This window comes from Microtus oregoni, unplaced genomic scaffold (assembly GCF_018167655.1).
Source record: "Microtus oregoni isolate MIOR12 unplaced genomic scaffold, Mior012 000009F_ref0000495, whole genome shotgun sequence".
Taxonomy (NCBI): domain Eukaryota; kingdom Metazoa; phylum Chordata; class Mammalia; order Rodentia; family Cricetidae; genus Microtus; species Microtus oregoni.
The window spans coordinates 36,783,233-36,796,763 of NW_024543068.1; the positions used below are offsets into that span (position 1 = coordinate 36,783,233).

Genomic DNA, 13,531 nt, shown 5'->3' on the forward strand with positions numbered 1-13,531 from the left:
AGTGATACATTCACTCTGGTCTGTGGTAAGGCTGGGTTTTGACCAGAATCCCCCAGGGATGAGATCTATAAAGAGCATTATCCCTAAAAAAATAAGTGTGAATATCATAATGATAATGATATGAAAAGTATTCAGAATTATATAATATCAGAGGTAATTCTGCAAAGCACCTACAAGGGAAAAAATAAAACAGGTGAAATTGTGGCAGGAAGCAGAAAAAGGAAGAATGACCTTAAATCAGAATTTAGGATAAAGAGCAAAAAAATGAAGGGTAAACAGACTAGACAAACCAGAGGTTGGATTAAAAATGGAATATGATAGAAATGAATATTTATTAACACATCTTTAGAAATAAACCCAGGGCAAACAAAGAAAAGCTGAACTGTCACAGTGGAGGTGTCTACATGTGGTAGGCTACAGTGAAAGATAAGTAATTATTCCAAGGAAACAAAACAGAAAAAAGTAAGGCTTTGGGAGACGGAGCACTCAGTAAAGACTGAGCAGCAGCTGTGTGCAAACCCTGCACCTCTGCAAAGGCCTTGGCCAATGCTGGAGTCGCGATGGTAAATTGTAGCACAATCAGTTCCAAGTTCACCCTCGGAGTCTAATTTGTCCCATGTTAGTTCCTCCATGCTTTTAAACCATTTTATGAAATGCCTATTGTGTAACATTAATTAGACCTTTCATATACATCTTCAGATTTCTGAAGTATTAAAACACTGCATGGCATCTGTGCATGTTTTTCACACACACACACACACACACACACACACACACACACACACACATCTAAACACCTTAGGATGTATTCGTCTGATTGAAAAATAGAAATATGGGCTCTAATGAAGTACAAAGGGTCCGTAGTAAGGTAATACAGAAATGAGGTAAAAGATAAGAACAACAAAACAATGAAATCCGTAATAATGGTGAGGATATTTTAAATTACTCCTGAAAAGCTACACGTCTAAAACTTTTCAAAACAAGAAAAGCCTTTTGACCAAGATTTTAATGTACTTTTTTTTCTGTTGTTGCTTGATATTTTTTTCTAGGTTCCAAGTTAAGAGAGCTGAAATGGACCCACATAGTTATAAAAGCTTAGGAGACAGCTTTCGGATGATCTTCCGAACAGAGGGGTATGTAATGTCTTTCCTGTGTGGATTGCATATTGATATGATTGTTCTAAAGTATTTCTACTTGACAGATTTTCTTGTTTTTCAATAGTTTGCTTTGCAATCCTAGTCTTACTGGAGAAAACACTCTTAAAAGTGTGTCTTCCTATTTTGTTATATTTTTCTTAATTTGAATGTAAACTTAATATGTATATAGTGGAAACTACTCCAGAGAAAATTAATAACCAACCTGATGACTTAGGGCAATTGATAGCTTATGATACTAAGGCCACGAAGTTTTCTTAACTGTATTATCCAAACATAATAGTTATATTTACTTTGGGACTTAAATCTAATACACAAATTGATTCCTTGTTTACATAGAGGTTTGAGAATCTATACTCAGGACCTTCTCAGAGTTCCCCTTGATCCTACCTCTAGTCCTTAGAATCAGCTGCCCACCCCAGACACACTTTCTACCAGGGACCCCTCTGTGACTGTCCTGTACTGGGTTTGGGTACATGATTGTCATTATTCTTCCTGTACTCCGTTGCCATCTCTCCAGAGTCCTGCAGCAGTCAACTTGCAGGAGTCCCTACTTCCTTTCTGTCTCTATTCCTAGGAGTCTCTGTCTCTTGATGCAGATCCCAGCCTCCCTAGCTCTTCCTGGTGACCCTTCTCAGTTTCTCTTCCTAGTTCATCTGCAATCCCTTCTATCATTGTCAGACCTATAGAAACATTCTCTACAAGGGATTCTAAAGCCACCACACTTGCCTAGATTCCAGAGAGGGCATGAGTAACCAAAGAACAGAACACCTACCGAACAAAGAAAAAGCCCAAATGTTGACACCAAGAAACATCTCAAATGTCATAACTTCAGATGCCTACCTCCCAGCACAAAAACCAACATGAACAGCCAAGACAATGAGCCTCCTCCTAAAACCAGTAACCTTATTGCAGTAGGCCCTCAGAAATGCAATTTAGCTGAAACAAGAGCCAAGGACTTCAAAATAGAAATTATGAAAATGTTCAGGGACTTTATGGAAGACACAAATAAATCTATTAATGAAGTCTGTGAAAATATAAACAGTTAAATAAAATAATGAAATCAAGACATGAAGGCAAAATTAAAGAAATAGAATCACTAAAGAAAACCAAACTGAAATAAAACTGCAATTGAAAAATTTAGGAATTCAAACACAAACCTCAGAGGTAAGACACTCCAAAGAGACTACAAGATGTGGAAGAGAGAGTCTTGGGTGTTGAGGATAAGATAAAGAAACAGAACCCAGACAAAGAAAATGGTGGAATTGGGAACTACAAATACTAGAAAAACATGAAGTATTTGTATTTCTAGGTCTGGGACACCTGACTCAAAATACTGTTTTTCAATTCCATCCATTTGCCTTCAAGTTTCATTGTTTCGTTTTTCTCTTATACTTGCATAGTATTGCATTTTGTATCTGTATCACATTTGCATTTCCAAGCTCACAGCTACTGCAAACAGAGCAGCAACAAATACAGCCAAGCAAGTATCTGTGTGGTGGGATGTTAGGTCCTCCTTTGGGAATATGCCAAGAAGTACGATAGCTGTGCCATGTGGTAGATGAAGGTTTAGCTTTTGGGGAGCTCTCCACACTGCTTTCCAGAGCAGCTGCACCAGCAGTGATTCAGGTCCTCATTTCACCTTGTCCTCAGCAGCGCTGGACGTCAGTTGTTTTCCTGATGTGAGTCATTGTGTGTCAGGATGAAATCTGTTTTGTTGTGTGTGCACATCCATGTGCCCACAAACCACAGCGATTGTGTAGTTGTCACGTGACAACTTGTGGAAGCTGGTTCCCTTTTTCTGCCATGTAGCTTCCAGGGACTGAGCCTGGGTTGTCAGAACTGCTGACAAGTGTCTTTTCATGAGCCCAAATTTTAATAGTATTACTATACATACTCGGAATTCTCCAGGTAACTGTGTGGTAGGTTCCCTCCCAGTTGTACAGAGAAAGGAACTAAAATTTCAAGAGGTTAGCAGTGTTAGGGCAAGGACCCAAATCCAGACCCACTTAAGCCAATTATTGATCATCTCACTGTTTTATGTGTCTAGTGACGCTGTGAATGGCATTCTGCTTGGTCATTATTTCAGTGAGAACTCTATCATGGATATCTTGCCATGCCAACATAATAATCTATTTATCTGTATTCTATAGTTTGTAAAATGAACCTGTTTAGTGATTTTTATGGAGTTTTCTCCAATATTTTCACTATTGTAAACAGCATACTCATTTATATATCCACACATTTTATATATCTGCAAAGCTTTAAGACCAAATGTTATGTACATTTTATTTTATAGATATTAAGAAATTACTTTCTATGTATATATTGACTTTGTGCCCTTAATATTTAAGAATTTTTATTTCTCCTCACTCTCCCAAGATGATTTACTATTTTTGAATTATTACTTGGGGACTCTGTCATTAGTGTGCATCTCCTGTTTACCTTCCAATAAGTCAGAAATGAAATTGTATTACATGTCACTGGCCCTGAACATACTAGGGGCCGTTTCTTTCATTAATTAGCTGTTTGTACCCTTTACCCATTTCTCTTGGGTTAGTCCTTTTTTTAATTAGCATTGATTTGTAGGAGGTTAGTACAGATTATATTATAAACATAAATTCTTTGTTACATATGTTAAAGACATTTTTCCTAATTTGGATTTTGTCTTACGACTGTTAATATGTGAATCATTCTGGAGTTTGGGGTGTTCTAGGTCATGATTTGGTGGGAATATCTCATTTTCCCTTGAGCTATGCACCACTAGCATACTAAAAAAAAAAAAAAAAAACAAACCAAAGCAAAAATCACATTCTGAACCCCAAGATAATAAGCTTTTTTTCTGATATTTACACTGACATTTTAAGTTTACCCAGAAATTTTCCATAATATTCTGTATAAACATTAAATTTCACTTTTAAATAATTAGACAATTGTCCAAATATCACCTGAAAATCTGTCCTTCATTCGCTAGTTGGAGATGCAATACTCCAGCTAACAAACTCCTACGCGCTCCCCATCTCAGCTTTCTACACTGTTTTTTTTTTTTCTATATCCCATTGTTTCGTTACATTGTCCATCTCTAGACAGGCATCATGCTGATCTAATTATCTTAACTGTGCCAGTATCATACTTTTTAAATAATTTTATCAGCCAAGTATTTGGGGACTATGTAAAAACATGCCCTGTGGCATAAAGTTCAAATTCCTGTCATAGTGCACAGAGCCCTCGCTGGCCTGCGTTCCTCTTCTTCAGGCTCGTTTCTCAGACACAGATTGCCATGGGAAAAGCGAGCAGCATGAGGGCTTCTGATCCTCTCACTCTTGGAACTTTTGTAAGTTAACTTGCTGGAGTACCCCATCACCTAATCCACCTAAGAAGCTCTCTTCATTCAAAAGTGACTTTGCTTTTCACCACGCCTGCACACTTTCTCTCCAGCATATGCTCAGTTATTTCCCTTCTGTCCCCATATACATGCTGCATAAAACAGCCCCTGTGTTGTTGCCTTTCGTGTTCCATCCTCAAAATGTCCATTACTCATTTAGCTTTGCCTGCCCAGTGCGATGTTTGGTCTGAGGAGAGACACTATAAGTACATAACCATGCAGTTTCAAAGTCCCCGTAGCTACTACACTAGACTGCTGTAAATCAAGCGGATGAGCCATGCTGTGGTCCACCCTCTCTGAGGATGTGATAACGGAGCGTCAGACATCGCCAGTGTACTTGTATTTACGATAAGGGGTATACATCATGCTCGTTCTGCTCAGTAGAATGAACTTAAAGAAGTCATAGTATATTACATAGTCAACAAGAAGTCCTTTCCAGTCAAACAGTCCTGCTGGCATCAGCAAGCTCTCTGAGCTGAAATGGATATCTCCGAATTAGATGTGGTGATCCTTCGCCAGGCTCTTTATTTCATTTATGTTTTAAGGAAAGCTGATGTCTCTGCTTTGATATCAAATAATACAGCAAACACACAGTGTGTGTGGTCCTTGTGCAGCGAAGTTGTCCTTTTCCTACGCTGCACATATAATTGCTTCTACAGCAAATTGACTTTTTCTGCAGTGCCTGCATTTCAGACATGCTGTCACTCAGAGATCAGAGAGCCAGCTCTTAGAAATAGAAGGCTTTTTTGTTTAAAAAAGGCTGCATGGAGATTTTGACGCCCAATAAGAGCGTTTGAAGGAAGCTAAACAAACGACAACAACAGAAACGCATAAAAGAGTGAGAAAAACTTCTTAATACATGCTGTTGATTTTTTTCCTCAGTAAAAACCAGCCTTCTTTATTTCCTTACTTGGTTTCTAGTGCACTGTGCTTTTGGGGCTGGTTTCAGGTGCATATAGGCCTGTATGAACTCTAAAAGGAGAGACTGGTTCATTTGCTGGTGGCATCTCCAGCTCAAAGACACTGCAAATCTGTTAACGTATCTAATCTCTGCGAACACACCCACTTCCCCACCGTAAGAGTATGAAGTGTCATCATTACTACTCTTAGCCATGCGATCCCCACCTCTGTGTCCAGAATTCACCCTACTGTCAAGAAGACAATTGCTCAACCACCACAGCTTCCTCCCCTTTCTGCTCTGTCCATTTTCTTCCTTGTTAAAGACATGGCTTTTTCAAGAGTGAGTTAATTTAAAATTTTTTAAACCTTGACAGATTCTCAACAGAAGTCTCCATGCTTTGTAATTCTCCTAATTTGCATTCACTGAAGAGAACATAGAGAGATCTCAGAACATGAATGTAAGAAGGAGATTTGTCCCTGTAACTAGAACATCTCTATCACCCTCATAATTCCTTCTCACTCTCCACCCTGACAGCAGTAAACTCACCAAACAGCCTATGTACTGGGAAATAAAGTAATCATGAAAGGTGACAAAGACACAGTCAGTTTGGTTAGGGGCTCTAAAGTCAGTAGGTTTCATGTGCAATCTCACCTGACAAGCTGTGCCTGACACCCTGTCTACATGTGTTCATGCATCAGGACACCCTGTCTACATGTGTTCATACATCAGGACACCCTGTCTACATGTGATCATGCATCAGGACACCCTGTCTACATGTGTTCATGCATCAGGACACCCTGTCTACATGTGTTCATACATCAGGACACCCTGTCTACATGTGTCCGTGCATCAGGACACCCTGTCTACATGTGTTCATACATCAGGACACCCTGTCTACATGTGTTCATACATCAGGACACCCTGTCTACATGTGTTCATGCATCAGGACACCCTGTCTACATGTGTTCATGCATCAGGACACCCTGTCTACATGTGTTCACGCATCAGGACACCCTGTCTACATGTGTTCACGCATCAGGACACCCTGTCTACATGTGTTCATACATCAGGACACCCTGTCTACATGTGTTCATACATGAGGACACCCTGTCTACATGTGTTCATGCATCAGGACACCCTGTCTACATGTGTTCGTACATCAGGACACCCTGTCTACATGTGTCTGTACATCAGGACACCCTGTCTACATGTGTCTGTGTATCAGGACACCCTGTCTACATGTGTTCATGCATCAGGACACCCTGTCTACATGTGTTCATACATCAGGACACCCTGTCTACATGTGTTCATGCATCAGGACACCCTGTCTACATGTGTCTGTGCATCAGGACACCCTGTCTACATGTGTTCATGCATCAGGACACCCTGTCTACATGTGTCTGTGCATCATGACACCCTGTCTACATGTGTCTGTACATCAGGACACCCTGTCTACATGTGTCTGTACATCAGGACACCCTGTCTACATGTGTTCATACATCAAGACACCCTGTCTACATGTGTCTGTGCATCAGGACACCCTCTACATGTGTTCATACATCAGGACACCCTGTCTACATGTGTCTGTGCATCAGGACACCCTGTCTACATGTGTTCATACATCAGGACACCCTGTCTACATGTGTTCATGCATCAGGACACTCTGTCTACATGTGTTCATGCATCAGGACACCCTGTCTACATGTGTCTGTGCATCAGGACACCCTGTCTACATGTGTTCATACATCAGGACACCCTGTCTACATGTGTTCATGCATCAGGACACTCTGTCTACATGTGTTCATGCATCAGGACACCCTGTCTACATGTGTCTGTGCATCAGGACACCCTGTCTACATGTGTTCATGCATCAGGACACCCTGTCTACATGTGTCTGTACATCAGGACACCCTGTCTACATGTGTTCATACATCAAGACACCCTGTCTACATGTGTCTGTGCATCAGGACACCCTCTACATGTGTTCATACATCAGGACACCCTGTCTACATGTGTCCGTGCATCAGGACACCCTGTCTACATGTGTTCATACATCAGGACACCCTGTCTACATGTGTTCATACATCAGGACACCCTGTCTACATGTGTTCGTACATCAGGTCTCTGTTCCCTTGGACTCAGGGCATTTTATGAAGGTTTCCCAGTCTGCGTTGTTCTCGTCATTCTCTTAAGAAAGACTGCTCTCAAGGAAAGAACAGTGCACCATAGTCAAAAGGTGGTTCTTCCGGGAGGAGAAGCCATTCTCATACCTCAGCTGCACTGACCCCTGCAGAAGGACATAGGAGAGGAAAAAGGAGGATTGAGTTTTACCAAAAGAGTGGAATGGGAAAATTATGTTAGTAGGCCCAGGATAGTCTGATCACCCCCACTCCTATTCCTCCTCTATTGCTCCAGTGTCTACCCCTCCTGAAATAAAGAGAAAAAAGGAGTTTCACAGAACTTAAATCATGCTGATTGTACAGGGAAAAGAAGACATGTGGCAGCTTGTATTTTTATCAGTGTTTTACACAGTGTCCTAGGCTTTCTCGTGTGTTATTCTCAGCACAACACATCATCTGAATTTTGTGGGGGAGAACTGAAGTTCAGAGAAGTTCAATAATGTATTCCAGGTCATATGAGTATTAGTGCCATAACTATATTTTTTATTCTACTGTGTTAACTTTCACTAAAAGACTGCATTTTATTATATATTGATTAGAAAAAAGACAATGTGGAAATAGTAGCCATAAAGCTACAATTTTGAAATAGCTATTATATAATTTTTGGTATTTTTCTTTCAAATCACACAGCAATTTAAATCAGTCTCTGTCCCATCTTCCAGTGAATATAAAAGCCCCCAGCAACTGATGTGTATCCAGTCAACCAAATCTTGGTGATTCTGAGGAAGCACCTCAAGCCCCTGGCAACTCAAGACTTAATCCAATCATACCACATTCCTTGCAGCCAAGTGCACAAGTTCGTGGTTTTGAGTCTGCTCTCATCCTGTATGATCCTCGGCTCTCTTATGACGATAATTTTTGGGCATTGGTATGCTTAAGGCCAGTAACTAGGAAACAACTAGCTCAGATTAAACTCAGCTTCAAATGAGAAACATGTTGATTGCTGGTGCCTTCTGAAACATGGTATTCTTCAGACAGTCTTGCTGTAGAAAATATGTGGTTGCGTTGAGGAGAGCGTTGGAACTGTGTTTTGCTTTGCGATTTGTTTTCTGTAACCACGGATGTTGCACCAAGTATCATCTTACAATCAGACCACTTGGTGATTATAATATTTTCTAGTTAAATGACATTTAAGGCCTCATTTTATGAGCTCCAGCATAATTGGCTAATTTGGTAAACTCCAGATGTGTGAGATAATGTGCCACTCATTTAAGTGCCTCTCAGACGGCAGAAATGGCACAGCCCCAGGAGGTATAATCACCCCTTCTTGTTTTCATTAAGAAGGGGAGTGAGTGGCTTGTGACACAGACAAAGGAAGAAGGATTCTACCAGTCTAAATCAACAACTTGCTAAGATTCGAACATTTTACTTTTAATCAGTGGGCTCACTCAAAGACCTTCAGTGAATCTCCTTTATAACAAAGTGGGTTGCTCGACTTAACATGGCTAGCTGGAAAAACAGATAAATCTAATCCTGCAGAAAAGGACTAGAAACTGCCCCTCGGCTCATGTGAAGAGAGGGGAACCATTGGAGTTACACAGGCAAGGGTAAAGACAACCCTTGCCAGAGCTGCGAATTGTAGTTACTTGGGTAATCAATATCTTTACCACCTAACAGATTGGAGCTTCCCAAGACCCAGTAGGTGTTGCTGTTGGTTTTTCCTCTTAACAGAAATCAGCTCATCCATTCAGCATCGCCAAGCTGCGGTGGAATAGATGGTTTTCCAGTCCTGTAGTTGGTCACTCCTACCAGACTGTAGAACTGTGCCTCACTCAGATGGGTTCGGCATGGCAGTCCTCAGCGCTAATCTCCAGTATAGGTTAGTGTCATGGATGTCTTTGTTTGCAGGGCTGGTTTGCCCAGTTGTAATATTTTTTTATTTATAGATACAGGTCTAATTTGGAGAACAAGCCATAGTAACTTTATCCAGCAAGTCTTAGACATGATGGGCCAAGGTCCAGAATATGGCATCCTGTAGATGGAAGCCATTGTCGTCTTCTGAGTCTTCAGTTTTGGAAAGGAAGACAAGAGATGCCCAACTGTGGGTGATATGGATGCATTATTATTCTTAGATGATCTGTGTTCCTTTGATAAAATGCATGCTTCTCAGTATGATGTACTAAAATATGAACAATTTGTCAAAGGAACACAGACCACTGAAGAATGATAATGCTGCATCCACATCATCCACAGGTGAGCATTATTATCTGCCCCCTTTGATGTCTTCGGGTGATTGACTCCAGGATAATTAGAGATGTCAGAAGTTTTCCTATGTGGGGATTTAACACACACAGGATAAAGGAGCTGGTAGTCTACTGTCATTGCTGAGCTTATGCAGCTCTGGAATAGTCTTATGACACTGCTGTGCTTTTTACACACCTTCTAGGTGATTTGGAATCCCTACAGTAGTTGCTATATTGACAACTGTGGTCTGGCCTCTACTGTTTGTGAAATGTGTCCGTGTGCATTACTGCCCCTGATACTCATGAGACATCACAGGTAGACAGGTGGGAAAAATGATTTCAGTTTTCTAGTCCCTTAAGCATTTGCTCATCTTATGCCTATCCTTTTGGATATCTTGAGTCATCTTTTGATGACTATAATACTGAATACAATGTAACTGTGGTTTACATGGTTATTATACTATATAATTTAAGAGAAAATGACAAAAGGAAAGCCAAACTTGATGAATACAATCACAGTGTGTCTTAGTTAGGGTCATAATTGTTGTGTTGAAACAGCATGACTAAAAGTAAGTGAGGGAGGAAAGGGTTTGTTTGGCTTACACTTCCACATCATAGCCCATCAGTGAAGGAAGTCAGGACAGGAATTCAAACAGGGCAGGAACCTGGAAGCAAGGGCTTCAGCAGAAGCCGTCGAGGGATGCTGCTTACTGGCTTGCTCTTCATGGGTTGCTCAGCCTGATTTCTTATGGAACCCAGGACCGCCCGCCCAAGGATGACACCATCTACAATGGGCAGGGCCCTCTCTGATCAATCACTAATTAAGACAATGCCATACATGCTTGCCTACAGCTGGATCTTATGGAGGCATTTTCTCAATTGAGTTTCCATCTTTAGATAACTCTAGCTTGTGTCACGTTGGCATAAAACTCTCCAGCACACAAAGGTTTTAGATTTTAGGTCTATAGTTTATCAAAACCCTAGCTGCAAAATTTATACATATAGATGGCCAACCGTAATCTCTTTTTACAAAAAAGCTGTATGGTTAACAACTTATGCTTTGATTAGTTAGCAATCCAGTGTTATAAATAAAGGGATAAAGGGCAAGAAGAAAATTCAATGGCATTTCAATTTAAGGAAAAAAAGTGCCACTGCTTTCTTATATTATCTGTCCTCTTGCCAACTACCTAACACCTGTTGGTGTCAGCTGCTCTGGATGGTAAAGTGGAGTGGTCCCTCCCCAGCCTCAACAGTCAGAGAGCAGATGCAGAATTTTCCCAGTCCAGAGGATACAGTTCCAGCCTTCCATGTTCCAGGGATCTGCTTCCTTTTATCTTAAAGGTCTGATGTCAGCTCCTAGACCTTCCAGCTGTCATCGCTGCAGGTCATAAGCTGACAGTTAACTCGAACACCTCCAGCCTCACACCGACAGTGCTTTCTGACTTAACCAACTGGTCCTTGGCAAGGATTTCACTGTTGCCACAAGATAAGTGAAAATGCCTGCAGTGATGTCAGCCCGTCAGCAAGGACTGATTAAGACACCGGGCACAGCCTGTCTCGGTGCTTGGTGCTGACAGCAAGGAAGGGAGGGCCAGATATCAGGGGGAAGCTGTCTTCTTTCCAGAAGGTTGGAATCTTGATTCAGAGCCTGAGAAGAAATCCCACTGAAAATGCATTCAGGCCCATTTGTGAAATTATTCTAAGTTTTTAATAGGCTAGAAATGTTGTCATTTGAGGCAAAAAAAAAAAAAAATGCCTTCACTAAAACCGAAACCACCTTCAGATGAGAATAAGAAAGAAAAGATGCTAAAACCATTGTTCTTCCTGGGTTCAGTTCTTTTATCATAGAAAATACCTTGCATCAAATTTTACATACAGAGAATAACAGGGCGACTATTTTCTCTGCACCACTAAGGCCACACAGTTTGGGGATAATTTTATCACACTAGCTATACTTTTTCTGCGTGTCTTCTAGGTGATTTGTAGCTTGAGGAAGGGGGAGACTCAGGAACTATTCCTCCAGTAGTGATATATTTACAACGGTGTTCTTGTCTTTATTCTTTATAAAATGTGCCCACACATATTACTGTACCTAATACTCATGAGACCCCACAGATAGACAGGTAGGACGTATAACTGTATTTCTCTGATGAGAAAACTGATAGGAAACAGTAGAGAACTTGTCCATCAGATGCATTTGTGGCGACTGATGTGTACCCAGAGGCTTCTTCTTGCTCTATTATTCTGTCTGTTCTGTTAGTAACTTGAGAATTATTTTAGTAATAAGAGAAGCAAAACTTCAGATGGCCTCTTTTCCGTATATGGATGTAAAGCATTTACATATCTCATCAACTGGCTGAATAGCATGTCGGGGAGGTAGGAAACAGATGTGACCAGTTACAGGAAGGATTCCAGTCACAAGGAAACTTCGGTGGAAAGCTTAAGAACTACAAAACAAATTGGATATTGAGATCGGCCCCATAAGAAACATTTAAAAAAATTAGATAAGGAAAGAAAAGAACAAATAAAAGTGGGTTCAATGTATTCTGAAAGGCAATACTATCATTCCTGAGATGAAGGTACATGATCATTTAGAATGATCATTTCACAGTGTCACCAACTGTAGGTCTTCCCACATGAAAAACACAGATTATGATTTGGTGTTTTTACCTAACTCAGTTCCAATATTGAATGATGTCCATAAAACTTCATAAAATATGAGGTAGGCCATTTAATCTAAGGTATTTGGATGAAGAGAGCCAGAAGAGGGTCAAAAGCTTCATAGGACCGCACTCCACGTCACTTAAACCTGGAGCAGAGTCAGTCTGTCAGCCACCGTGTGCTAGTGATGATGTTCTATGTGCGCTGCCACCGTCCATGCTGCACATTAGAGCGTGAGCTTGCACACTTCTTTTGCATGTTGTCACAGTTGCCATAAACTGTCCTGTCGTGTCTGGAAAACATTGCTTCTTTGAAGTTATCCACCACGTGTGGCTCTTAAAAATCTTTCTGCCTCCTTTTGCAAAAAGATCCCTGAGCTTTGAGGTAGAGAGCTGTGATATGTGCCAACCATATAGGATTAAGCACTCCATGGTTTCTTTTTCTCTGCACAGTGATTATTTGAAGGTCTCTGTGCTAACCTCCATCCACTCCAAGAAGATTCTCTGAAGAAGGTTGAGAGATACATACTATAGTACAGTAATACATTTATAGGTATTACTATAAGTTATAAGGAGTTGTTTTAATATTATGTTAATTTAGCAGAATAATACTATAGAGCTATCTCCTAGGGATTATTATCAACTACCTACAGGTTGTTGGCCTTACTAACAGTGCCTGGGATAGATTTTATATAATGGAGTGAGCCTTAGATGTAATCAGGAAGTTTTTGGTTACACCAGTAACATTCTTGCCATTATTGCACCAGTGTTCATGTCTTGTCAAGCCAGTTATTAGTGTAGCTTGCAAGGGTTCACATTTGGCTGAATCTGATCGTTATTTTACTCCTCTGGTAGCGTGCTTGGAACCATCCAGCACTATGAAAACAAGGCAACAGGGATGACATTCTTGATTCTCAGCCAGCAGTTGCCTTTCCCCCATACTCCTTTAATACCTATTTTTCTATCCTACTTCATTTAATCCTTTGAGATTTCAAGCCCTTAATCCAAATGGCTCATGACAGCCAGTGTTGCAGTTTCTGAAGTCTTTTCTTGCTTGAAAGGGAATAA

At 40.7% G+C, this 13,531-nt stretch overlaps 1 protein-coding gene across 1 annotated transcript in view; it reads left to right on the forward strand.

Annotated features, from left to right (window-relative positions):
- Positions 1-546: 546 nt before the first annotated feature.
- The window catches only part of Slc25a21 (solute carrier family 25 member 21), a 132,677-nt gene continuing 119,692 nt past the window's right edge, over positions 547-13,531 (forward strand). The window contains exons 1-2 of the mRNA XM_041658010.1: positions 547-563; positions 1,050-1,133. Of these exons, the coding sequence (XP_041513944.1) occupies positions 547-563; positions 1,050-1,133 (101 nt within the window). The remainder of the gene's footprint in view (positions 564-1,049; positions 1,134-13,531) is intronic.